Here is a 24,569-nt window from a genome sequence, read left to right on the forward strand (position 1 = left end):
GTTGTCAAGTGAAGTTGGCCTACAAGCGTCGCTGATCGTGACAATGTGCTTATGAGATTGCGTCAGCGGCGCTTACTTGAGAATAAGACAGCGTTTATTTATTCTTCGTGACCAATGAGAATAAAATTTGAGCAGCTAAATCTGGGCCTGCGTCTATCTTGTGGCCGTAGCTGAAAGAGGCAAAGTCCGACAAGTGAAAATGGATATCAAAAGCTGGCAGTAACCAAAGTCCCTACTAGCTCCATCATCATAATAAATGCACCTCAGCCTTAGTTCCGCTCGTAGGCCTGTTGCTCCGCATCTGCCGGCCGGGTCTCCCATCCCCCGTTGACAACAGCCTCCTGATCGAGCTTCTTAACGTTCCTGGCCAAAACACCGTTGATCACGAGGATAAGAGTGGCAGCCAACTCTTCAAAGAGGTACAGCCACACCTTCACCATCGCAGAACCGGTCGCGGCGCTGAGAGAGCTGTTCTCCGATGCGACGTAGGCCAGCGTCGCGATGACTCTCACGCCTATGAATGGCAGCGCGAAGAGGACCGCTGTGAGGAGGATGACGGCGGCCTTCTTCTGAGGGCGGCCGTCACTGAGCATGTAGCCTTGAAAAACGGCGAAGGCGGCACCTGCAGCAAGAGCTACCCAGCTGAGGAAGAGAATAACGGCGCCAACCTTGGTGAGGGTCCAGCCTTTGGAGACGTCGTCGGGAGAAGCGTGCTTCATGAGATGGGACATGCCAATCGCGATGAGCACGACACCGAGCATGGTGAACATGTGGTACATGAGGACAAAAACGAGGTCTTGCTTGTGATTTGCGCTGCGCTTAGAGGGGCTGGTGTGGTAGAAGCGACTGTCAAATGCAACATTAGTTGTGCGCTGGAGCCTGCTGTTCTGAGGTGGAATACTAACGCTTCATGTAGAGCACCAGAAAGTGCGAGCAGCAGAGGCGACAAGCCGACACTGGAGACGATTGTGGCGCCGCTGCTCCCAGAGTCGCCCAAGGCCATGCCGGAGCCGATGATCTTCAAACTGCAAAAGATGAAGAGGTAACCCCATCCGAGAGTTGCCCATCCTCGTACGCCATGTTTGAATGTGACGAATAGTGTGGGGACTGAAAGGGTGATGAAGATGATGAGGACGGCGAGGGAGTATCTATCTGAGACGGCCATGTCGTCGACTTGGATTCGGAGCAGTGCGTGGATGAAAGGGTGGATTTGGCGAGGAAGTTGAAGCTAAGTATCAATGAGACTGGAATATTCGATGATCGTATGTTACCCAAGACTGAGATAGGACTTTTGGAGTTGATGTGGGATCAAAGGCTTTCCGATATGAGGAAAGCCAAGACTCTTGTATCTTTTTAGTTGAGCGCAGTAGCTAAGTGAGTAAGCGACAAGGCTCTGATGCACAACGAACAAGCTGCTTGCCGATCTAGATGCGTTTTGGTCTATCATGTAAAGCAAGGCAACAACCAACAGCCCCCCATCACTGCCTCACGATAATCCTGCTCTACATCAATTCGATGCCTGACGCGGGCAATGTGGTGCCTTACGCGGAGAGACCAGATCCATTTCAGCCCTAGCTGACGGCTGACGCAGTCAAGTGCTGCGGTCAAAGTTGGGGACAGATCTGCGCTGCGGAAAGGCGACAGCGAAAGGAAAGGGACTTTGGTGTTGAGAAGTGTCGATTCGCGAGAAAAGACGGGGCCTTGGCATGAGCTTAGCATTAGTCTACCCGTTTTCCCCAAGGGTCTGAAGCCGCTTAGGCGGTTTCCTGCCTGAGACGATCGTTTGGATGCCTTATGCGGTCGCAAAGCGAGCAAAGCGACAAGAGCGATAAGCAACGCAGAAGGTGGCGCATCGCGTCACACTAGCGCGGGCAGTCTACACTGCCCAGTTGAGCAATCGCAGCGAACATTCGTTGATTGTGACGTTTTGTTGGATTCCATAGTGCCTGTTAACGTGACTCGGCTCAACTATTGCTAAGTGAGAGGAAAGCACTTAGTTCCATATGTCTCTCCACATCTCCTTGAACCCGTAATGAGGAGCTTTCGAATCGTAGATCTTGGCCGTCTTGCCTTCCTTACTAAACCGGTCGAAAATAGCGGCCGGTCCAGCGCCAGCCGAATCGAACATCGGCTTGACAGGCCTTGTCACCCTCTCTCTGATGGTTCCAGCTACCTGTGGCGCGACGTCGGCGTAACACGCACTGAGCTCACGCTCCAGTGAGAAGTACGGTTTCTTCGCCAGCTCTGGTGCCATGAGGTTGTATGACCGCGTGATGGCGTTCATGTTCTCGATAGCGAGGGTCATGTACGAGCGTTCGCCCTCAAGCCAATCCGAATCGCGAAACGGCGCTACCGGAGGTGCTGGGGACTCCCTCGGAGCCGTGACAGCTGCATCTTTGGCTGCCGCATCCTCCGCCGCCTGTTGCCGCATCTTGACCATGACGATGTCATCCGTCGAGTTTGTAGGCACTGAGATACTGTCGCTGTTCCTCTTGCGCGGGTTGTGCAGCTCCTCAGCGCGTGCATAGTCTTCGGCTTTCTGCATCTGCTCCTCGAGGCTGCCGCCTCGAGAGGAGATCATCCTCGCGACGTGCCGCCGCCAATCGTTCCTCAACCTCGCCCTGAAAGCGCCCGCAACCTTTGCGAGCTCTTGCTGCTTCTCAATCCAAGGTGGAACAATCTCCTGCCGCTTGATCATCTTGTTCATGATATACTCCGTCGTATCAATGAACGGATTATCCGCTCTAGTATCTCTCTCGACACCCTTGCCGCGAGGGATGCTCTTGAACTGCCCGAGGGCAATAGCGTTTTCTATCCTCTCGTTTGCCAGTGCAGCCAGCCCAGATATGGTATTCGGCATAGCTCTAGCCCCTGGCTCGAACCGCTCACGAAATGTCTTCCTCATCTCCTCCCGCTCGGCATCGCTGAGCCCATTCTTCTCCTTCATCCCCATACCGGTATACGTCGACGCTCGTTCGCGTGCATTGGCAGCGCGCTGGCCGGCGTTGACTTTCGGTTCTCGTCGTATGCGCATGTCGACTGGCGGGATCTGATATTTTCCCCGCAGCTCGGGCTTGAGAGGCTTCCTCGCATCATTCAGCATGCGAAGAGCAGTGTCGGATTGTGACTCCTCGCCAGTCCAGGGCTGCGTTGTCGCCATGATTCGGGTCCCTTCAGCGGCGGAAGTGGGCATCTCAGCCTCGGCAAAGGCGGCCGCAAAGTCGGATCTGAACTTGGCTGTTTGAACCTTGTCGAGAAGCTTCTCCTTGAGCTCTTGATCAAACCCCGCATCCTCAACTGCTCGTCGTCCAGCACGGCCTCCCGTCAACAGAGCTTCCTCGGTAGCTTCCTCCAGTCTGCGTGACATAGCACCCTTCTCTTTAGGGGGCCCATCTGGCTTCTGTTGCGTCTCGGCAGCTTCGGTAGCTCGTTCGGAAGAGTAAAATCGCGGGGCAACTGGGATTCTAGGCTCGATTCGGTTCGTACTTCGAAGGCAGCGTCCGTAGACGAACGACGTTCTCGTAAATCTAGTCGCCATATTTCCAGTTCCACGCACCAAAAGGCGTCAGCAGTATGCGCATGATCGGTTGAGAAATGGAATCGCGAGGGGACGACGCGATGGTTATCGTGATGTCAATGAAAGGAAGAAAGTGGCGATTGACGGAGTTAAGCACTGGCCAACCACCACCTAGCTGAAGGACCCACACAAGCTTCGTCGGAGCTGGCTCACGGACCCACAATTCCGGCCGATGAACGCCGGCACGTGCCTATATTTTCAATAGGGAAAGCTGTCTACCCCTCCCTCCTATTGGGAAATAGCAAAGCGCTAATCACATGTCAGATTTCTCACAATAATATTGAAAACATCAAGTCTGCAAATGTATACAAAAGTAGAAAGAGGCCTCCCAACTCAATGTGTTGCGTCAGCAAGCCAATTGTCCCAGTCCTGAAGTGCAATCGGATCCATATCTTCTCCCAAAGTGAACCAATTTTCATCCTGAAAAACTTCATTGATGTCTTCAATGTTTGGAGGATGCCGAAATGAAGGATCGACATCGCCTGCAGAAACCACCCTCATCGTACGTAGTGCCAGTTCCTCGAAGATCTGGCGGTATGGAGACTCAGGATGCCAGTCCTCTGCGATGGCGAGAACTTTGAGGCACGCTTCAAACGTTGCCGAAATGTCCATCTTTTGAACTTTTTCGCGAACTCGCTTCGATTTCCACAGACACCCGAGATAGGTAAGACCTGCTGAAAACAGCACATGCACCATGCTCCAAGTGATTTGGACAGCTGTCCCTTCGTGTACTTCTCTGAACAGGAAGCAGAGCTTCGAAGAAACATTGGCGCAAGTTTCCATAGAATATTCAATGTTAATCTGCGTTTCGAGTCCTAGAGCAGACGAACGGTCTGGAGTGAGACAGTGGCGGTGTAAAAGAAGTAGAGCGCGGAGATACTCAAGCTGAAACCACTTCCTAGAGGCATAAGGAGATTGTGGATTCGTGATGGGGTCCACTTCATGCGGTTTCACTTCAGCGTACCACTCCTATAGCTCCAGTTGAATCTCCTGGATCAGGTCTTTCTTATCTATGGTGCTCATTGTTCTGACGAGAGGCTGGGCCTGCGGGTGGAGACAATCGCTGATCTTACTCCAAAGACGACGTAGTTTGATTGAATGTATGAAACCAGTCGAAAGTGTTGGAGAAGACGTGCTGTCAGTCCGCGGAGGACGCAGAAAGCCGGTTGGCGTGATTGCTTCATCGTCAACGTCCATGGGAAGCTTAATCCTTTGGTCAACCTTCTGATGTCCATAGCCGTTCCCAAGCGGAACTTACGTCGACATATATCGCGTCATCCGATATGCCCAGAGGGAGCCCCAACGTTAGTGCGAGGGCGTGATCAAGGTTGTACGCCACCCAAAAACACCGCTTCGACAGCTCTTGTTCCAAAGTATTGGCGTTTCTGCAATATACCGTCGTGCGCTGATGCAGTCCCATTTCGATACAATGACGAAGGGCCATGCCTGCAGTTTTCCTGTTTCGAAGACTCGTTAGTTTTGATCATGGGTCCACGGAAATGGAATAATAGTGAGTACCAAACATTTCCGCCTACGGGAGACCGGATCGACAACAGTGCACAACAAAGGACGCATTGAATCGAGCTTAAATTGTCCAAACTGAGCAATGAATCCATGTATTCCATGGCACTGCTATAATAAGCCTGGGGCCAACACACCATCAGTCCAGAACAGTTCAAATTAGGCGACTCACCATAGCAATATCGCAGTGGTTTTGAACCAATGCTCCAATGGCATATACCTGCCGAGAGGAGGGTGACTGAATTAGCGATCCGATTAAAAGAATGGGTAAGAAATGCTCTCACCATCAGAACGAAGAATAGAGACGACTCATCAACAAGCGTCTGGTCACCCTCCATATTCGCTCTCATGTACTGGTCCTCCCATTTCTGGAACGTTGGCTTGCGCAAGATCGGATGTTGTGGATGGATATTCTCGAAATAGGTCTGACACAGGTTGCCTGGAAAGCTCGGAGAGGGAAACCTCATTGAAGACCCATTGTTCCCTACGAAACGAAGGGGCCCTGATTCTTTACTACGGGTAGCGATGCCCATCACAGTGCTCACACTACGCGAGAAGCAAACTGTAGAAGAAGGCCCAAAATACCGTGATCTTCCACAAGGATCTCTTAGAGACATTGAAGTAGATTTAATCAGACTCATTGATGGCTTCTGCAGATATTAACAGGGCGGTGGTTTTCCCATGAGCAAAGAAGGCCGACTAAAGTTCGGTTTCCGCGGTCGCAAGGTTGGTAATATGTTGGCGCATTTGTGCAAAACTGTCTGCTGACTACGGCGCTTGCTAAGTTCACCAACTTTCAAGATCATCCCACGGAACCAAATCTGTAAGCACTACCCAGGATCGTCATTCCGATCCAAACTCATCACGTGCAGTCGTATTTCAACACCCCGTACCAAATACACCGAAAAGTCGATCGACACGGTGCCTCTTTACGGCCTGTGCCGCATGAAAGAAGTCATCGCCCAGGCTTTCCCCGAGTTGGTCGAGTTCGGCTTCACGGATAGCAGAGTAAGTTCTCTGAATCCTCTGAAAGATGTGTCCCTTTGCCAACGAAAACAAAACAGCTATGCTGGTATACGGGCAGCATTGACAATGATGCGAGTTAGTCCACGAACCTTCCAGTGAGCTTCTGCTGACGTCCACAGTATGTTATTGACTACGTGCCCGGATACTCGAAGTCTCTTTTTATTTGTACTGGAGGATCGTAAGTCGTTGGCTATTCCGTCATCCAAATGCTTCAGATCTGACATACAGTTTTCAGAGGTCATGCGTTCAAATTCCTTCCCATACTAGGCAGAGTAAGTGTCTCTATAGACCGAAGAACCCCCGTCTCCACGATTCAAGCTATCTCACGGAATGTAAGCTAAAGAGTTTCGCAGCATGTCAAGAATCAGCTCGAAGGCATTCCGGACGAGTTCACTCAATTTTGGAAGTGGCGACTTGCCGAGGAAGGCCATGACAATAATGGGTTATCCGAAGGAGAAAATGGTCCCAGAGAGGTCTCCAAGGTGGAGATGGCAGACCATGCTGACTTCAAATTGGAACCCACGAGATATGCTTGAGGCCTCAGGTGGACATCGCTTTCGGGGGAAAAGCCGAGAATTTCAGGTACCCTGTGTAGATGAAATAGGACCCGGTCATCTTTTATGACTTTTCTTGACAACGAATTCGACTTTTGGGAGTGCGGATGAGAGGACCTTTCTGATTGGTCCATGCGGCTTTCGCTCGGGTTTGAATCGGAACTCACGGTGTGCTACAGAGCGGTCTCTTTTCTAAACGCCGCGGCCTAGTGTTTCGAGCCTGGCTTCTGGCTCCGTACCTTTAAAAGATTCAATTCTTGTGCTAAATACATGTAAAATAAACGACTTCCTAGATATGCCCTTCGAAATTGCAAGGCATGACTCTGAGCCAGCCAGCAAACCACGTACCGAATCAACACCGCCCCCATCATGTCAACCGTCCAAAGTAATACCTTAATACCCAACCCAACTAAGACAACTATTCCAGCATCAAAGCTACGCCGCCAACCAGCGAACTCTATTTTCAACGACAATAGCTCTCAGGACGACCAGACAGAAGACTCACCCCCAAATGGAGGTTACGGCTGGGTTTGCACAGTAGCAGCAGCAGTGGTCAATGGCCATTCATGGGGGTTCAACTCGGCATACGCCGTCTTTCTGGCATACTATCTGGAACACGACATCTTTCCAGGTTCATCACCACTGGAGTACGCCTTCGTCACGAGTTTAAGCCTCACTTGTCTCCTACTTGTCTCCCCTGTCGCAACAAAATGTGTTCAGAGGTACGGGATCAGGCCCACGATGTTCTGCGGAGTTGTTCTCGAAACAACCAGCCTCCTTTTGGCCAGTCTATCATCGGAGATATGGCATCTTTTCTTGACCCAAGGAGTGTTATTTGGCATCGGAGTTGGTCTCCTTTTCATCCCTACCGCGGCTGTCGTTCCACAATGGTTCACCACGAAAAGATCGTTAGCCGCCGGTATCTCGCTTTCAGGCGCAGGGCTCGGCGGGGGAGTGTATGCCCTTGCCGCGGGTGCGATGATAAGAAGCCTGGGTCTCCAGTGGACGTTTCGAACTTTGGGAATCATCGGCTTTTGCGTCAACACAACCTGCACGATTTTGATACGCGACCGTAAAAAAGCGACTGATTCGAAACAATCTACTTTCGAACTTGCGCTTTTCAAGAAGGCAGAGTATCTTCTACTCCTCGGGTTCGGCGGTTTCACAATGTTGGGATACTTCGTCCTCATCTTCAGTCTCGCAAGCTACGCAACTGAGATTGGCTTGCCGGCCTCCGACGGCGCCCTCATCAGCGCCCTTTTCAACTTCGCGCAGGCTATTGGCCGACCGTTGATTGGATACTTCAGCGATAGCCTCGGGCGGATGAATATGGCTGCGTCAATGACGCTCCTTGCTGGTATACTCTCTCTCGCAGTCTGGGCCAATGCGAAAAGCTTCGGACTTCTAGTCTTCTTCGCCGTCGCCGAGGGGCTGGTTGCAGGGAACTTCTGGGCTACCATTGCACCGCTGATGGCCGAAGTTCTCGGGTTGAGCCATGTTCCGTCTGGCTTGAACCTGATGTGGCTAAGCATGGTGCTACCTGCAACGTTTAGTGAGCCAATTGCCTTGCAAATCTATTCTCGGACTGGAAGTTATCTTGGATCACAGCTATTCACCGGTTTTATGTACATTGCGGCGGCTTTCTGCCTTGTTATTCTTCGAGGCTGGAAAACAAGACACGGAAAGGTCGATTCCTCCGCAAGTCCACGCGAACATGGGGTGACTAGAGCACCGTCTGACCGGATTAAAGGTTGTGAGGAAGGAGTCTCGCAATCGGTTTCTTTAACATTTTTGAAAGACTGCGTAGCATGGAGGAAGGTCTAGTTGATGTAACTATCAAGCCCACTTCAACGCAACTTCTAATTGAGCTCAGATACATTATATGACTTCAAGTTGCATATCCCAAGTGCGTATGCAGCTTCAGACAATAATTATGAACCGGTGCGTTGATATGGCCTGTCGTGGGTGGTATCTTTGACACAAGTAAAATTCTCACATTTTCTCTATCCTCTTATCTACCTAGCCATCTAATATCACTGTCGATTCAGCTGATCATGCCGTGAAATCAACCAAGACCTCGTCCATCTGAGCATTGAAGGTGCCAAAGTACTCCTGACGCTTGTTCTCAAAAGCGTCAAACATTGGCTTTGCGGTTCCAACAGGAATCTGCTCCTCTCCGCCAACCCATCTCTCGTAAACCTCATCCACGAATTCATTTACAGGCATGCCTATCTCAGGCCCATTCTTCAAGTCCGGTTGGTTCTTGGCATCGTGGAGCTCTGTCTGGACTGCTGGAGGGTACACCTCCACAATCTTGACTTTGCTGGCGCTAGACTTCAGCTGGGCTCTGAGTGCGAGAATAAAGCCGTGCATGGCAGCTTTCGAGCCGCTGTAGTTGGGGCAGCGCTTCATCGGGATGAGGCCGAGCTGAGAGGTGGTGTATAGCAAAGCCGCTTGCTTGTTCTGCTTTTGGAGGTGCGGCAAGAAGGCTTTGGTGAGGTGAACGTGAGAAAGGTAGTTTGCCAAGAGCTCGTTATACACGATGTCAAGGTCCACAAACTCAGGGGCCGTGAAGTCGATGCCTCGTTGGACTCCAGCGTTGAGGAAGACACAGTCTAGATCAGGGTGTTCCTTGATGATCGACTCTGCGAACTGCGGGATCTACAGGATGAGGTTAGACCGAGAACGTCATGGGTTGAAGTCCAATTTAGCTTACCGAATCAAGCTTGAGAATATCAACAGGTACTCCTGCGGTCTTGTGGGTACCGTATTTGGCGACGAACTTGTCGAGGTTCTCCTTTCGTCTTCCCGCAGCAATGACGAAGATGCCGTTCTCAACGAGTTTTTCCGCAAGAGCAGCACCAATGCCAGAAGTGGCTCCGACGAGAAGAACTTTGTTATAGGGCAGAGTCATGGTTGCGATTTGGGATGTAGAGTTGCAGTCGGGCAGGTCCGTGAACGATGAGTTGATGAGTACCTGGCTAGAGACTGTTTTTAGGCTAAGCGAAAGAGGTATGATAGTAGTTTCAGAAGACTCTCTGGTTTCTTTTATTCTTCTGGATCTCAATTGCCTAGACAGAAGTGGCTTTAGACATGATACCTTATATGCTAATACAGTGAACCATTGTCCATGTAGGAGTTGTTTCCACGGACATCGCGTCTCCATTTGTAAGCGACACTCGCATTTATCAGCCGATCTGGTCCTATCTAGTTTTAGAACTATTTGTTGGTGCTTTCCAGCTTCCGCTGGCGTGATATTGTACGCGGGGCGGTCCGCTTGTGGATTGGGCCGGTCCAGTATCGCCACACTTCATCCAATGAAAATTTCACGATGAGCTCGGATTACCCCCACAACCAACATTAGAAGCTCGCCCCTTTCGACTAAGCATTTTTCACACAACAAATCCGACGTCACTCAAGACACGAATTTTCGAGAAACCTTTGTCATCATGTCGTATGCATTAGACTCACCAATTGAACATCGTCGTAGCGACATCTTGCAGCAGACGGGCAAAAATGAGGAACGTACGTAGGTAAGACCACATGTTGAGGTAGTCTTTTCGAGCGTAGGGCTTCTCCGGACTTAACTAGCTGATTTATGCTATCGTATATTGATAGGGATAGACTAGTTTCATAGTTCCTAGCAAATCAGACGTTGATATATTAAGCGGTATCAAACCCGGCTAAGAGCCAACATGACTGGCACCCACCAACGCTGCCTGTTCAATGATCGGACCTTCGTTGTCGAATAACGGAATGGGTTCAAATAGCACAAACATGAAGTTACTCGCGCCTTTTAAGATGAGACCCGGTGTTTTAAGGCCTCCAGCACAGAGGGTGATTTAAAGTAGTCAAAGTTGTTGCTTCACAACTTTTAGACTTGGCCAAGCAAACTTACCACGACTAATACTCTTTCAGCTGCTTTTCGGGATGCGTTGAGTGAACTCGATCAATTGTATCTACCGCTCCAGAAAATGCTTTGGTCTCTAAGTCTATGAATGAGAGGGCAGATTGGTTGACTCGTCCCCTGAGCAGAATACCTGTATGCAACGCCAACCCTGCCCTTCAACACCTCGTCCAAATAAAGTTATTTCTTCTACAACTTGGTTCGTATCGAGATGTACAGAACTTCTGCCTTGGCCAGAACTTCTCCGTTTTGATCTTCTATCTGCGCACTGACGAAGTTCTTCCGCCCCTCTATCTTGGAGATCTTGGACCTGACAAGAATCGTGCCCGGCGCAGGGACTGGTCTGAGGAACGTCGTGTTCAGATACGCCGTTCGGAAGTCCTTGTTGGGTTCCGCGCCTTCGGGTCTCTGCGCTACAATCGTCATGCCCGTGACTTCGTCCAGAATCAACGCAACGGCTCCCCCGTGAGCCGCCTCGGGAAAGCCGATCATGCCATCTTTCAGGGTGATGAGCGAACACAACTCGTCGACTTTCCAATCTGGCGGTTGTGGACGCGGGTGCAAAACAAGCCAGGCGGTGATGGTGTTCGGTGTGTTGAGAGTCCCGCCGACATATGAGTTCTCTTTTGTTGGCAAGATTGTCCTATTCGCCGATACTTGGACTACGTGGGAGGGCGAGTCGAACTTGGCGAGGACTTTTGCGCACCATGGTATGGATGCGAAGTGTTGGTATTCCGGATGCGACTTGACGGCTTCGGATGTCATGGCGAAAGGGAGGGCATTGAGCGCGATCGTCAGTCAAGCATGATAGTTGCGGTGAACAAAATTACGACTGATAGCTTAGGTGAGGGGTTGCTTGGATGGAGTTGCCTCGGTTTCGTTATGCGGGGTTCTGGGTAGTTCCGAGGCTGGCGTGGACAGGGGGAGCTGCCTGTTCAACTGTCAACCACGTACCACAACGCGTAGGCGATCTCGAGGCGTATTTTAGACTTTGCCCTTGGAACCTTCAGCTTGAGATTGGACAACTCTCAAACGAATATCTTTGTCACATTTTGAAGAGCATATCGGACGACACGTGGATGTTTGGGTTCGAGTTGCCCACGTCTCTTTCTTCCCTTCTAACTTTTCTTCTGCAGTTTGCCGCCTAGAGGCGCACCTTGTTGACTGCTATATAACTTTCATAGGGAAATATTCGAGAGCTAGGATAGTTTAAAGAGAAACCTCTATAGCTACTTGTAGAGGTATATAAAGAGAGCGCGAATCACTAGGGGGTAAGTATCTCCCTCTTTATACTACTATAACTTATTACTCGTTTAATATTAAGATATTATTATTATACTATATTAATAATATTTATTACTGCTTTAAAAGTAGTAATAGCTTTTTTATAATTACTTAAAGGAACTAAAATAAAGTATATAGATTTTTATATATATAACTTAATCCTTTAGTATAAAGCTTAATAATATACTAAACATACTACTATTTTTTATTAGTATACCTTAATAAAACGATATATTATTAAACTAAAATATAGAGATATTTTAAGTATATTAAAATAAACTTTAAAATATATGAACTATATAATATTAATTAAATTAAACGTTTTATATTATTAAAGTATAATACTTTATTAAAGGAACTTAAGAATATATACATGATCGCTATAGCGTAGTAGTAGTTAATAGGGGTAGTTTACTAGATATATAGGGGGTAGTTAGAGTCAGGGGGACCTCTTATGTATCCCTGGTCATATAAAAATTCACAAAAGAATTCTTCACAAAATGGTTACCCACGTCTTCGGAAGGCCAAGGCCTAGACAGCCGTCAACTAATGACTCACAATTCCTAATCGAACCACTGTCGACGACTAGGGAAGCCGAGCGTCCGAGACTGGCAACTAATTCATCACCGTGAGAGGAAAGAAAAATGATTCAGGGCTACATAAACTCTCTTTAAGCTTGTTCGACGCAGACCTTCCACGCGCCTAAAGTTTTGCGCCTAGGCCTGAAGCCCGTTTGTGCTCTTCCCGCCATGCAAGATCGCTCAGGATCTCCTCGCTTCCCCCGCCAATGACTTTCAGACGCAGGTCGCGTGAGATTTGCTCTGTCATTGTCACGCCTTTTTCGAAACCCATTCCGCCGTGTATCTGCTGGCTTTCCCTGACGGCCTGTTCAACCATTCTGCCGCCTTGGATCTTTGCAAGCGCGATTCTGCTGGCGACGTCCTTGGTCTGCCAGCCGTGGATCTTTACGTGGTATGCTATTTGCTCCAACCAAGCCCAATGCCCCTCAACCTCACGCGCTATGGTGGTGAGTTTATGGCGGATAATTTGATGGGAGGCAAGCGGCTTTCCGAATGTCTCGCGATCGTGCGCATGTTGTAGCGCTTCCGAGAGACAAATCCGTGCTTGCCTATTGCAGTCCACCGTCAAAATGAAGCGCTCTTTGTTGAAATTGCGCATGATGATGGGGAAGGCGCCGTTCTCTTTCCCCAGCAAGTGATCGACCGGAACTTTCACGTTCTCCAGAATGACCCACGATGAGCCGCCCGCATTGTGACCGGAGTTGTGGATCTTCCTGATCGTAATGCCTGGCGAATGCAGAGGTACCACGAGAAGTGAGATACCGCTTCGACCAGGCTCACCCATCCGTACAGCGGTAGTCATATGAGTCGCCCACGGCGCGCCAGTAACCCATTTCTTACGCCCGTTGACAACGTAAAACCTCCCATCGGCAGTCTTCTCAGCAGTGGCTCGTATCGCGCTCACATCACTGCCAGCCGTCGGCTCCGTGATGGCAAGACAGAAACTCGTCTCCCAAGTGAAAAGCCCCGGCAGCCACCGTCTCTTCTGTTCTTCGGTCCCCGCCGTCCAGACGGGCGGGGCACCCACGTTCGACGCTCCCGCCAGCGCGAGGGGCACCCCGCTGGGGATTCGGGCCATCTCGTCCATCAGGATGAGCTCGTGAAAGCCATCGAGCTCGTCGAATGGGATCCCCGCGATTGTCATGAGATCCCTCGGCCGGTACTCCCTGGGCACGTCGAGGAAAGCAAGACCGGACTTGGCGAACTGCAGTCTGGCGGCCAAGGGGCACTCGCCGGCGGCTTCCCACTCCTGCGCATACGGGAGCAGGTGGGTGTCGACAAAATCCCGCACGTATGCTTGGAACCTCCGGTGAGAGTCATTGTAGTATGGGCTTTCAAGCGCGTTGAACCACGCCGGCTCGCCCCATCTATCTCGGGCTTGGATGTCAGCTTGGGAACGGAGGGAGAATAGGGGGGGAGGTTCGGGGCAGTACGGAGCGAGGGTGCCAACCGCCGTGCGTCCCTTGTTTGGGAGCACTGGCTTCGGTGACCCGGTATGGTTGGCGGACATGCTGCGACGTTACCGTGCTCGGTTTTACGAGATGGTGTTAGATGCTACTGAATAGACGTGCGATCCACGGGAGGCGAAGGTGGCTGGGGGGCATGAACGGTCTGATACTCGGATTCTCTGCTATCGGGATCACTTTGAAGAAATATGCAGGCGGGAAACGCCGCAGTAAAACTGGTTGCCAAAGCGTTGCGAGATTACTACACAGTAGAGTTTGTGGCCGCAGCAGCACTTCCATGTGAAGTCTGTATCAGAGTCGATGCGCCTTCAATGCGAGGGAGCGCAGGGTCCACGCGAGTCAAGCGCGTATCCACGTTGGGCCCAATTTGGATATCTCCGCAATTGAGTGACTACCGGCCGGTTCGTCCGGGGCTGGGAGCGACAGGGGATCTCCTCCGCGTCAAAGAGACAACCAGCGGGGTCCTGATATGTCCCGGCCTACGATATCCGTTTGGGCCTGGGCGCCTGTCGCGCGTGGGTTTACGACCAATGCACCAGACTGAAGAGTATCAAGAGCGTCCCACCGGCTCTTGGCGAGAACGAAAGCTTATTTCATTGACATTCCCAACCAAGAGGATGCCAAGACCGTTTAACGTGCTCATAATTCGTGTTGTATTGCGACCAATCAAACGAAACGTTATGGCTGGCTAAATGGACGTCTGATCACGCAATACTCTAAACTCTAGGTATCGTGGTGTGGGACGTCCGTAAAGGTTAACACTGTAGTTGACCTAAGGTCAAGCACTTCGGCGATCTTTCCACTCCTAGGATTGACAGCGAGTTCCTGCATGGTGACAAAGTTCACCTGCAGCTCGTTGACTAAATCCTTCTCGACGTGTTCCCGAAACATCGGCCGCACTACCCCGAGCTCTCCTCTCAGCCCTGCCTGCAACTGCGAACTCTCCTCGTCTGTGGTCGGCTTGTACGCGACGTTCAAAGTGAGAAGGTCTTTCCTATCTTCGCGCGTGACGACGGCTTGGATCTTGCCCACCGGTCTGTCTTTGAGAACCGTCGAGACGATGCGTCTCAGGTCCACAAAGTCGATGGAGACGGGGCCGAGGCGGATGGCCGTGCGGTCCCTGTCAAGGACGCGGAAAAGACCAAGCGCTGGATCAACCCACGCGGCTCGATCGCCGGACGGGTAGCGGATAATGGGCATCAGACGGCGCTCCACGTTCGTGACGACCAAGCTGCCCGGCTCGCCTGGGGTTGTCGTGATCTCGCCGTCGTCGTTGACGATCTCGACGATGATGTTGGGGCTGTTGACTTGGTGAAGACGGGGGTCGTTGTTGTAGTCCTCGGGCTTTGGCGGTAGACCAATGATTCCGCAGTCCATGGAGCCGTAAACTACGGATCGGATAGTTGCGTTGGGGAACGCTGCCTTCAGAAGTCCCGCTTGGTCGTCGTAGAATGCTTCGCCGGAGAACAAGAGCAGCCGCACGGAAGGGTGCGTCTTCCCAGCTTCGAGGATGCGTTCTGCTAGCTGCGACATTGTTGTGACTGTGGCTAGAACGACTGTGGCCTCAAATTCAACAATGTGTCTCTCCATTGATGGGATACCGACATGTCCAGCGACTGGGAGTTGAATGGCGCCACACGGTAGGTGATACACCGACAGGATGTGAAGCAAGAAACTGCCGTAGAGGTCGCCGGCGTAGAATAAGTTGGCGACCATGTCTCCTTCGCGAACACCACATCGCGCCAGCGACTCTGCCAACTGCGATGAAAGACCATGAAATTCTTTTTGGTCATAAAATGAGACTTTGGGGTGGTTGGTTGTGCCTAAGATCAGTGAGCCGGGGCTTCATTTGTCTCGGGCACTCAAGAACTACCCACCTCCAGTCTTGAAGATGATACCATCTTTCTGCTTTGACGTTATGACTTGGCTGTTGAGACACGTATTGGATTCCCAAAACGACTCATGATCAACTGTAGGCAAGTCTCTGAGTGAGACTGTTGCCTCTTTCTGGACTCCCCTGGACTCCCAAAATTTGGCATAGTATGATGAGTTCAACCTCACGAACTCAAGGAGTTCCGTGAGGTCTCTGTTGCCGGCGCCATTGACTTTGGGAACTGTCATGTTGGTCTGTAGGCGCGTTGAGTCGAGTAACTTGGTTCCAGGATTGTTGCGAAGTCGACATTCAGCTTCAACTGATAAATCACCGAAAACGACTCTGGTCCATGACAGCGGAAATGAGACAGGTGGTCAAGGTTCACTCCCTAATTATCAGGTGGACGACCGTCCCCGGCCTTTGTCGGAGGCTGAGTGTTGCCCCGGCGTCCGTCATCATTCATGGATATCCTCAGTTGTGTTTTGCGTTACGACAGATTGAGTTCGGACCTGCAGGGACTTGTGACTATTGTCAAAGAGGACCAACTCGCAAAATGGACTGATTGACGAAGAGGGCGGAAGTCGGCGAGGAGATTGAAATACACCGTAGGTTTGCCCTAGAAGCCTGTCTCTCCAGCCTCAATTCTAGAAACCCATAAAGAAGCCGTTTAAGCTTTTTTGATTACGCCGGATCACTGATGCTGGAATCTCTCAGCGACCGTGCGCCGACATTCCCGTGCGCCCTACCCTTGCGCCTAGGCTTGATGGTGATGGGCAACTTGGGATAGGTAACGGCGTGGACGCAGCTGGAGACGCCACGAAAGGGAGAGTTTGCGCAGATATATGAATCCGAGGAGTCCATGGCTTGTGGTGTCTCTCTGAACCTTTCTATCCGTACCCGATCTTCCCCGAGTGGGTCGCGACGTTATCGCACGGTCCCTTGTTTTGAGAACACTTGGGGACACGCGGTTCGGTTTGGGGTCTTGGGGCGGTTGGAGAAGATGGAGAGAGAGTCGCAAGAATTGGCCAATGAAGTCTGCCCAAAAGAAACCCTCTGTCAACAGCAGAAGGAGGGGTTCTCAGGGTCCTGTGGCCACTACCCACCCGCGTTGGAAGAGACGTTTAAACGAGGTTCAAGCTCAAACGCAAAGTGGGGGGGGGTCAATCTTCCCGTACGAAGTCGCAGAGAGCCAGGGGTAAAAGTGTTGGGGTTGAGGGTGCCTTCTTTGTGGGTTTTCCAAGCCTCTTGCAATTCGCACGTGGAGCCGAACCCTGGCATATCTTCAACCGCTAGGCCCGATAGCGCTTAGTCCTGTTTAACCGAGGAAGCCTCTTCTTGGATATGCATGGATCGAAAGATTCAAAACAGCACGACAGATCCGCGGGTCTCAACAGAGTGAGAGAGCGTTGCTCACCGCCTGCGAAAGGCGGGCAAGTGTGGGTTGCCTCTCTGTGTCTCTCTATCTCTGCGATATACGGTGTGTGCATGTTGTAGTGTCGCAGTCGGTTTTGGATACTCAGGGACAACGCATCAAGAGACAAACGGAACGGGCAGGCGGTCGCCGCGCCACCACGCGGTTCCGAGCTCTTCAGCGTTTCTCCTGAGTAATTCTAGCAGAGGACAAAGAAGAGGTGGCTTGTACTGAACCAATTTGAGTCATGAAGTGCACTGCGGAAGGCGTCTGGTCCGAGGCTCTGCGAGGCTATCGGCCGGCGGCCACAAGGTTGGTCCTGGCCGCGAGTCACGTCTTTGGCTGACACTCGCGCGATTCCAAACACTTGCCATTGGCACACTGACCATCGTAATTTTTTTCTGCCGGCCCATGGCAATGCATGTGGGCAACAAAGTCCAGACTGTTTGGACCCCTATTCAGCAGATCGTCCACGTCCCTGACCATGGAACCGACGTTGACCCACTGCCGTCTAGGTTGGCGCTGGGTCCTTAACGAAAAAAGAACAAGGAGAAGACACGTCGTTGCATGTGCCGTGGCGGTGACAGCCAAGTCCCTTACGCAGTAGTTTTTTTTTCTCCATCCCCCCTTCCGCAAAAGCGATAATCGCACCTACCCATTTTACCTCGGGCAAGCGAGAATTTTCACCTTTTTTCCGTCTTCCCCCAGCTTCATCTGGTGCCTTTGCTCCGTCGACCTTCACTTTCTTTCTCAGCTTTGAACCTGAGGAGACTTCTGTTCATCTCATATACGCCAGCCTATAGACAGAAGCATCTCAAACATCCCAGGTTGCACCCGTCACACACAATGGCGGCTCGTCAACGTACCACGACCGCGGTGGTCGAGAAGCCCCAGCAGGTTAGTCGGGAGCCTCCTTCCGGACCGCGATCTCGATCGATGAACCGAACTGACCCTCATCCCAGAAGACCTCTGAGCCTGAGTACCCTGATATCCAGACCATCAGGGACGCCATTCCCGCTCACTGCTTTGAGCCTTCGCTCTGGACGTCCTTCTACTATGTCTTCCGGGACTACTCCATGGTGGCCGCCCTCGTGTGGGCTGCTCTCACCTACATCCCCGCCATTCAGGACCCCATCGTCCGAGGTGCCGCCTGGATGATTTACGGCTTCGTCCAGGGTCTCGTTTGCACCGGTGTCTGGATTTTGGGTCACGAGTGCGGCCATGGTGCCTTCTCCAAGAACCAGAAGCTGAACGACGTGGTCGGCTGGGTGCTCCACTCCTCCCTCATGGTCCCTTACTTCTCTTGGAAGTTCTCTCACCACCGTCACCACCGCTTCACCGGTCACATGCAAAAGGACATGGCCTTCGTCCCCGCCACTCAGCCCAAGACCTCCAAGAAGCCCTTGTTTGGTGCCATCGACCTCCACGAGCTCTTCGAGGACACCCCCATCCTCCAGCTCATGAACCTCCTTGGCCACCAGCTGTTCGGATGGCAGATGTACCTCTTCTTCAACGCCACTGCGGGCAAGGGCAGCAAGCAGCGCGAGGTCAGCGCTCTTGGACGCTGGATCAACGTCAGCCACTTCGACCCCTTCAGCGCCGTCTTCCGTCCCAATGAGGCTATCTTCATTGCCATTTCCGACCTTGGCCTGGCCATCACCCTCTCCATCCTTTACAAGGCCGCCCAGATCCTGGACGTCTCCACTGTTCTCCTCCTTTACGCCGTCCCGTACTTGTGGGTCCACCACTGGCTCGGTATGCACTAACCCCTTTCTCTTACTGTTCACCCCGGAACTCATGAGAGTTTTCGAGCGTTTTCGCGTTTGATAGAGTGCTAATCGATACCCCTCAGTTGCTATCACCTACCTCCACCACAACCACCCTGACGTCTACCACTACAACGAGGACGGCTGGACTTTCGTCAAGGGTGCCCTGGCCACCATTGACCGCGACTTCGGATTCGTTGGCAAGCACCTCTTCCACGGTATCATTGAGAAGCACGTCGTTCACCACCTCTTCCCGTAAGATCATTCGCCCCTCACTTGAAACACCGATAAGATCTCATTGCTAATATCGCTCAGTCGCATTCCCTTCTACAAGGCCGATGAGGCCACTGAGGCCATCAAGCCCCTCCTTGGCGACCTGTACCACTCCGACGAGCGCAGCTTCCTGGGCCAGCTCTGGTCTGTCTTCGGCACTCTCAAGTATGTCGAGAACGACCCGACCTGCCCTGGCCGCATGAGATGGGCCAAATAAAGAGTTGCCACAAACAACTCATAAAAACCCCCTCCTCTTGATTTTAGACGCAAATAGACGAAGTGATAGACATAGACTTTTTTTTGGTTCAACTCCGCAAGAGTTAGAGTTCGCTAGAGAGTGGCAAGCATTAGAATTAGTTGCGGAGACAAAGAAAATCTAGACAAAATGGCTGGCCAAGGCTGGAATTGCACTTGAAACCATGGCTCAACTGTGAACACGCAATTTGTCGGCGACTATCTGACAAGTTGTTGCAGGCCGAGCCTGACGGTCGTTGATCAAGTTACGTACGCAGCGCCGCGTCGCAGGCCTTCTGTCAACAACGTGCTTTTGTTGCCGTTTTGGGAAACTGCCTAGACCAGAGCACGATGAGCGACCGTACGGGCTCCCGTACGGAGAACATGGGTCTCTCCGATCTTGAAAAAAGTTTACAGCCAATACGTGAGATTTCAGAAATCGAATGCAACATATCCCCCATGTTGTCTCTTCTTCGCATGACACGCAGGCGCTTAGTCAAGGAAAGCCCAGTTATGTCAACCCGAATCTGGACCTCCCGATTCGCGCCAGCCTCGGGCTGGGGCTTGGAGATGCACACCACCTTACATCCTCCCAGGATTTCAGGAAGCATGGGGCAGCTACCCCGTCGTCCGACTTAATTTAATAAAGTTCACACGGGTTGAAACAGCGCATCACAGCAGCCTCACATAGGTGCGAATACTGGATAGGGCCTGAGTCGTGCAAATCGCATCAGCTTCGAGACCCAGGGCCACGGCCGTATGCTCCGGCCTGGGTTGGCTTGTAGAGGCACGCAAGACGGTATTGGAAGCAGTCCGACGGGAAGAAAATAACGAGTGTTCATCCTATATTGGCAATACCGAGTGGAAGGTCCGGCTGGACTATGCCATGAGTGATCGTCTGTCTGCTCTGGTACAAGTAGTGTCAGTGTCTCTCACATTGATCACTCGTTCTCGCTTGGTCCAGTACTTCAAAACCCATCATCCCATATTGTCAGTCGTTCACTTCATTGAGATTGAAAGCATTGACTTGGACATCATCTGTCTAAGTCTCAGACAACATGGCCTCGGCTTACATGATCGCGATCTACTTCGCGGTAGTCATCTTTGCCGGTATTCAGATCAAGCACAAGATCAACAACTACAAGTCCCCTCTTAGAAAGGTCCCGGGTCCATGGTACGCCCCTTTGACCAATCTTCACCTCCAATATCTCTTCTCTACTGGAAACATTTGGAAGTTGGTGCAAACAAGTCACAAGAAGTATGGAGGCATTGTGCGTCTCGGACCTCGTCAGGTCTGGATCTCAGACAAGGAAGCCATGAAGACCATTTTGGTCAAGACCGATCTCCCCAAGGTTGCCATGTACGCTGAGATTTCTCGCGACAAGTTCAGCCCCGGTCTTTTTGGTGAAATGTAAGTGTTTACGCGATCCTACGATAGCATGGTCTAAGACTAAGTCCTACCTCTACAGCCGCCCCGAGCCGCACAAGCGCCTCAAGCGTTTCTTGTCACCCGCCTTCACGGTCAACTACATCGACAATCTCGAGATGTTCTTCAAGACGACTGTTCGTGATCTCCTCAACAAGTACCAGACGCAAATCAATGCCGACCCCGTCTACTATGCCAAGAAGGGCATCGAAGTTGACTTGATGGACGATCTTCACAATGTTGCTCTTGACATGTAGGTTGAAGGAGACACCATTTGCCAAAGCATCACTGCTAACGTAAACAGTATGGGAGAATGTTCCTTCGGAAAGGGCTTTGGCCAGACCAACCCAGACAGCATGATCGAAGACGGTGTCGACGAGAGAATCTGGAAGTCCATTCCCCGCTCCATTTTCGATGGTCTTAGCAAGAGATACCAGGTGAGACCTACAAGTCCAAGTCTTCTAAGCGATCATCTTTATCTGACTTGAATTGCAGACCGTCTACGTCAAGAAGTTCTTCCGTTCGTTCGGCATTGATATTCAATTCGACTGGCCCGCCGAGATGATTACCGCTATCGACGCCGTCGTCCAACGCCGCAAACGCACACACGATATCGAACGCCGCGATCTTCTCCAGCACCTGATCGAGGAAGGCAAGAAGCCTGACACCGGCACTACCATGAACGCCCGTGACATCGTCGACCAGATGGCAGAAATTCTCCTCGCCGGCTCCGAGACTACATCCGGCACTATCGGCTGCCTCTTCCTCGAGTTGGCGCGCAACCCTGACGTCCGTGCCAAGCTGTTCGCTTCGCTCCCTTCCAAGGGCTTCAACGACGAAATCGTCACCAGTAAAGCAGTGCGCAGCGAGCCTGAGTACGAGTACCTTGAGGCTTGCATAAAGGAGAACCTCCGCCTGCACCCCATCGCTTCTGAGATGGGCCGCCGCACCGGCAACCAGTGGGTCAATCTCTGTGGCTACGACCTTCCTCCTCACACCGTCGTCTCTGCCTCTTACCGCGACCTGCACCGCAACGAAGAGTTTTGGCCCCAGGCTGAGCGCTTTTGGCCTGAGAGATGGTTGGCCGAGGACAAGCGCGAAGGTGCTCCCGCTCCCGAGTAAGTGGCCACGGCATTTGGGTTCTGTCTAGAATTTTTCCAGAAGCAACTAACATTTGCACTAGCATGGATGCTTACTACCCCTTTTCTGGAGGCAAGCACTCTTGCATCGGTATCAAGTAAGTTGATGCTTTCCCCTCTGCTGTCGATCTCTATTCTGACAGAACTCTAGCTTTGCATGGGCCGAGATGAGAATGGTCGCAGCCAACCTTCTTCAGAGATTCGACGTTCTCGAGGTTCCTGGACAGGACATTGACTTCCGCCAGTACATCACCATGCAATTTGCGACTGGTCACTGGAAGGTGGTGCTCAAGCCCAGGAACTGAGCCTCCACAAAACCCCCACGCCAGAAGACCCGAAATGAACTGTCACGTTGATGAAAGAGATTGTACCTCACTGTTTTGCGCATCTCCGCGTTGCGTGCATCTATAGAATTTGGATTGTATTTCACGGCCCACGACACCGGAGTCGGAGTTTGGGAGACGGCATTTCACGGCACGCAGAGAGAACTACCCATGGAGCTCAAGACACCCTAGATAGCATGGCCCAGGCATAGGCAGCCCTTGAAATTGAACAACGAAAAGTTTTACCAACTTCTCTACCACTGGTTCCCTACACAGTACATCATTTCCATCCGTCGGGCTCGATCCGCTGACCTGACCCTTACAAGCGCAGCTGAGCTTGCCTCCTCAAAGTTTCGCCAGTGCTTATTCAAACCTACAAATCGCATGGGACGAAGGACTTACCGTTTCTGATTATCCAGAAGGAAAGTGCTCAGCTTGACGTTACAGTGGGTATCGCAGCTTTCACATGCAAACGGGAAGCTTATTGTGTGACCAATTACGAAGGCCTCGTACTGTGCACACGCCGTTGTTGTCTCTCTGTCGATGGGGCCAAATGGCATGTCATCTGACAGAATCGTCTCAGTGAACAACGGAGAACCTGGTCGCCTACCCCGGGGACGGGCAGAGTCAAAAAGCTCATCCAAGCGGTCCCTGGTGGAGACGGGGAGACTGCGCAGCGCATGGGTTACGACGAGCAAAAGGTCCACGGGGGGTCCCCGGCGAGAAAGTCACCGGCTTGGCGGTCCCGGTCGGCGGCGGCTTTTTGACAAAGGGCCCGGAAAACGCGGATGTTGCGAGAGATGCTGCGGCACTAGGTAGAGTTGTCCCGCCGGCGGGGCGACGCAATGTAACTTGTTGATGACTGATTGACAGTGGCAGGAACAAGAGGGGTTCCTGGGTAGGAGAGAGGTTGTAATTCACCGAGACCCGCCTTGGAAGAGGGGTTGTTTGACCTGGAAACTTGCTTGAGAATCACACAGCCAATGGTCCTCCGCATTTTATTTTGAAGCAACCTAAACACAGAATACCCGACAATCGCTTAAAGTCTCTTCATTAGCTTGATTTGGTCGAGGCATCTCACGTTTACCCAAAGTAAGATGCAACACAAGGATGCCGAGTTGACCCCGTTCACCTCTCATGCAGCGCATTCGTTGATGGGAATCTGGCCATGTTTCCCAAATCACTTTAAGACGTAGACATGGGTCATTAGGCTAAGGACGAGGGAGTGATTTCTGAGCTGGTTGATGCCCGATTGAGTCAATTGACCAAAACGTCAAGTGTCAGGACTCCACGAAAATGAGGCCATGAACAGCCTATCAACTGCGAAAAGGAATGTGACCAAACGCCACTAATTTTCACAGGGCAACTGTCTGAAGGGAATACGACTGGGGCAGTTTAGCATGAGAGTAAACTCATTTTCAGTCCCATTCTCGCACCGTCAATTCCGACTGAAACCCGAGCGAAAGCCGGTTTGGCCAACCAGACAGATCCCTTCAGCCACAACATCAGACTGAAAGTTCTTCGACATTAGGGACCATCGGGGTCATTCATTTTCCTATGATGATACCTTAGTAGGCAGTCGCGTCTCTGATGCACCTGCATGGCTGCCTCTATTTGTTATTGAAGCAGTGGGGCGGATTGAATTCATCAGAGAGAAGCGACACTCCCGCGGGCCCTTCATTCCGCATCTAGCAGAAGCCCCGCGTATTAACCAACATATGATTAGTCAGCAATCTCTTGAAAATAATGCGTTATAAGTTACATCACTATGTCTTCCTCCCCATCAGAAATCTTGTAACGGCCGAGATGCTGAGCATTGAAATACCAATGTGCCTCTGGTAGCCTGCCTACCAAGCTTCCCAATCAGTCCAAGTGAAGTCTTCCTGGACGAATTGTAACACCAGATACACCAAATACCGTCTTGAATGGTCTGCCCTCGTCAGAAAGGTAGGAAAAATAACGTCTGTCTAACGCGGTCTCCAGAGACCGAACAATGCCATCGTCTTTTGGCCATTTACAATCATTCGCGAGCGTCGCAGCGAGGGCCTTTTCGAACCATTCCGAAGCATCTTTCCAAGACATATGAGTCTGGTATACCAGTCCAATGGTGATGCATATCCATACCGTTCGCTCGTCATCGAATTCGAAAAGTTGTTCGGCCTTTTCATCTACCCTCCGGAATATTCGAGTGGCGATGGCCGTGAAACC

At 51.5% G+C, this 24,569-nt stretch overlaps 9 protein-coding genes across 9 annotated transcripts; 3 read left to right on the forward strand and 6 right to left on the reverse strand.

Annotated features, from left to right (window-relative positions):
- Positions 1-269: 269 nt before the first annotated feature.
- CGCA056_v014625 (uncharacterized protein) lies at positions 270-1,165 on the reverse strand (the record flags this gene model as incomplete). Its single annotated transcript, XM_037329867.1, has 2 exons — positions 270-846; positions 906-1,165. The coding sequence occupies 2 exons, from the start codon at positions 1,163-1,165 to the stop codon at positions 270-272; spliced, it is 837 nt and encodes a 278-aa protein (XP_037171870.1).
- An 828-nt stretch (positions 1,166-1,993) lies between these two features.
- Positions 1,994-3,538, reverse strand: CGCA056_v014626 (uncharacterized protein; the record flags this gene model as incomplete). The annotated part of the gene is made up of 1 exon (XM_037329868.1): positions 1,994-3,538. One exon carries the CDS (start codon positions 3,536-3,538, stop codon positions 1,994-1,996), a length of 1,545 nt encoding a protein of 514 aa, XP_037171867.1.
- A 3,509-nt stretch (positions 3,539-7,047) lies between these two features.
- MCH2-1 (putative transporter MCH2) lies at positions 7,048-8,502 on the forward strand (the record flags this gene model as incomplete). The annotated part of the gene is made up of 2 exons (XM_037329869.1): positions 7,048-8,230; positions 8,477-8,502. 2 exons carry the CDS (start codon positions 7,048-7,050, stop codon positions 8,500-8,502), a joined length of 1,209 nt encoding a protein of 402 aa, XP_037171868.1.
- Positions 8,503-8,730: 228 nt separating this feature from the next.
- Positions 8,731-9,592, reverse strand: dltE-1 (putative oxidoreductase DltE; the record flags this gene model as incomplete). Its single annotated transcript, XM_037329870.1, has 2 exons — positions 8,731-9,339; positions 9,395-9,592. 2 exons carry the CDS (start codon positions 9,590-9,592, stop codon positions 8,731-8,733), a joined length of 807 nt encoding a protein of 268 aa, XP_037171871.1.
- A 1,182-nt stretch (positions 9,593-10,774) lies between these two features.
- Positions 10,775-11,350, reverse strand: Them4 (Acyl-coenzyme A thioesterase THEM4; the record flags this gene model as incomplete). The annotated part of the gene is made up of 1 exon (XM_037329871.1): positions 10,775-11,350. The coding sequence occupies one exon, from the start codon at positions 11,348-11,350 to the stop codon at positions 10,775-10,777; it is 576 nt and encodes a 191-aa protein (XP_037171872.1).
- Positions 11,351-12,571: 1,221 nt separating this feature from the next.
- Positions 12,572-13,960, reverse strand: CGCA056_v014630 (Acyl-CoA dehydrogenase; the record flags this gene model as incomplete). The annotated part of the gene is made up of 1 exon (XM_037329872.1): positions 12,572-13,960. One exon carries the CDS (start codon positions 13,958-13,960, stop codon positions 12,572-12,574), a length of 1,389 nt encoding a protein of 462 aa, XP_037171879.1.
- A 679-nt stretch (positions 13,961-14,639) lies between these two features.
- On the reverse strand, positions 14,640-16,037 carry CGCA056_v014631 (Phenylacetate-coenzyme A ligase; the record flags this gene model as incomplete). The annotated part of the gene is made up of 2 exons (XM_037329873.1): positions 14,640-15,739; positions 15,794-16,037. The coding sequence occupies 2 exons, from the start codon at positions 16,035-16,037 to the stop codon at positions 14,640-14,642; spliced, it is 1,344 nt and encodes a 447-aa protein (XP_037172423.1).
- Positions 16,038-18,046: 2,009 nt separating this feature from the next.
- On the forward strand, positions 18,047-19,456 carry CGCA056_v014632 (Oleate hydroxylase FAH12; the record flags this gene model as incomplete). The annotated part of the gene is made up of 4 exons (XM_037329874.1): positions 18,047-18,097; positions 18,163-18,955; positions 19,053-19,221; positions 19,282-19,456. The coding sequence occupies 4 exons, from the start codon at positions 18,047-18,049 to the stop codon at positions 19,454-19,456; spliced, it is 1,188 nt and encodes a 395-aa protein (XP_037171881.1).
- A 1,075-nt stretch (positions 19,457-20,531) lies between these two features.
- Positions 20,532-22,343, forward strand: FUS8-0 (Cytochrome P450 monooxygenase FUS8; the record flags this gene model as incomplete). The annotated part of the gene is made up of 6 exons (XM_037329875.1): positions 20,532-20,884; positions 20,943-21,152; positions 21,204-21,336; positions 21,395-22,017; positions 22,083-22,136; positions 22,190-22,343. The coding sequence occupies 6 exons, from the start codon at positions 20,532-20,534 to the stop codon at positions 22,341-22,343; spliced, it is 1,527 nt and encodes a 508-aa protein (XP_037172425.1).
- Between the last annotated feature and the right edge of the window lie 2,226 nt (positions 22,344-24,569).

Source organism: Colletotrichum aenigma, assembly GCF_013390185.1.
Source record: "Colletotrichum aenigma strain Cg56 chromosome Unknown KSG_Cg56_contig10, whole genome shotgun sequence".
Lineage (NCBI taxonomy): Eukaryota > Fungi > Ascomycota > Sordariomycetes > Glomerellales > Glomerellaceae > Colletotrichum > Colletotrichum aenigma.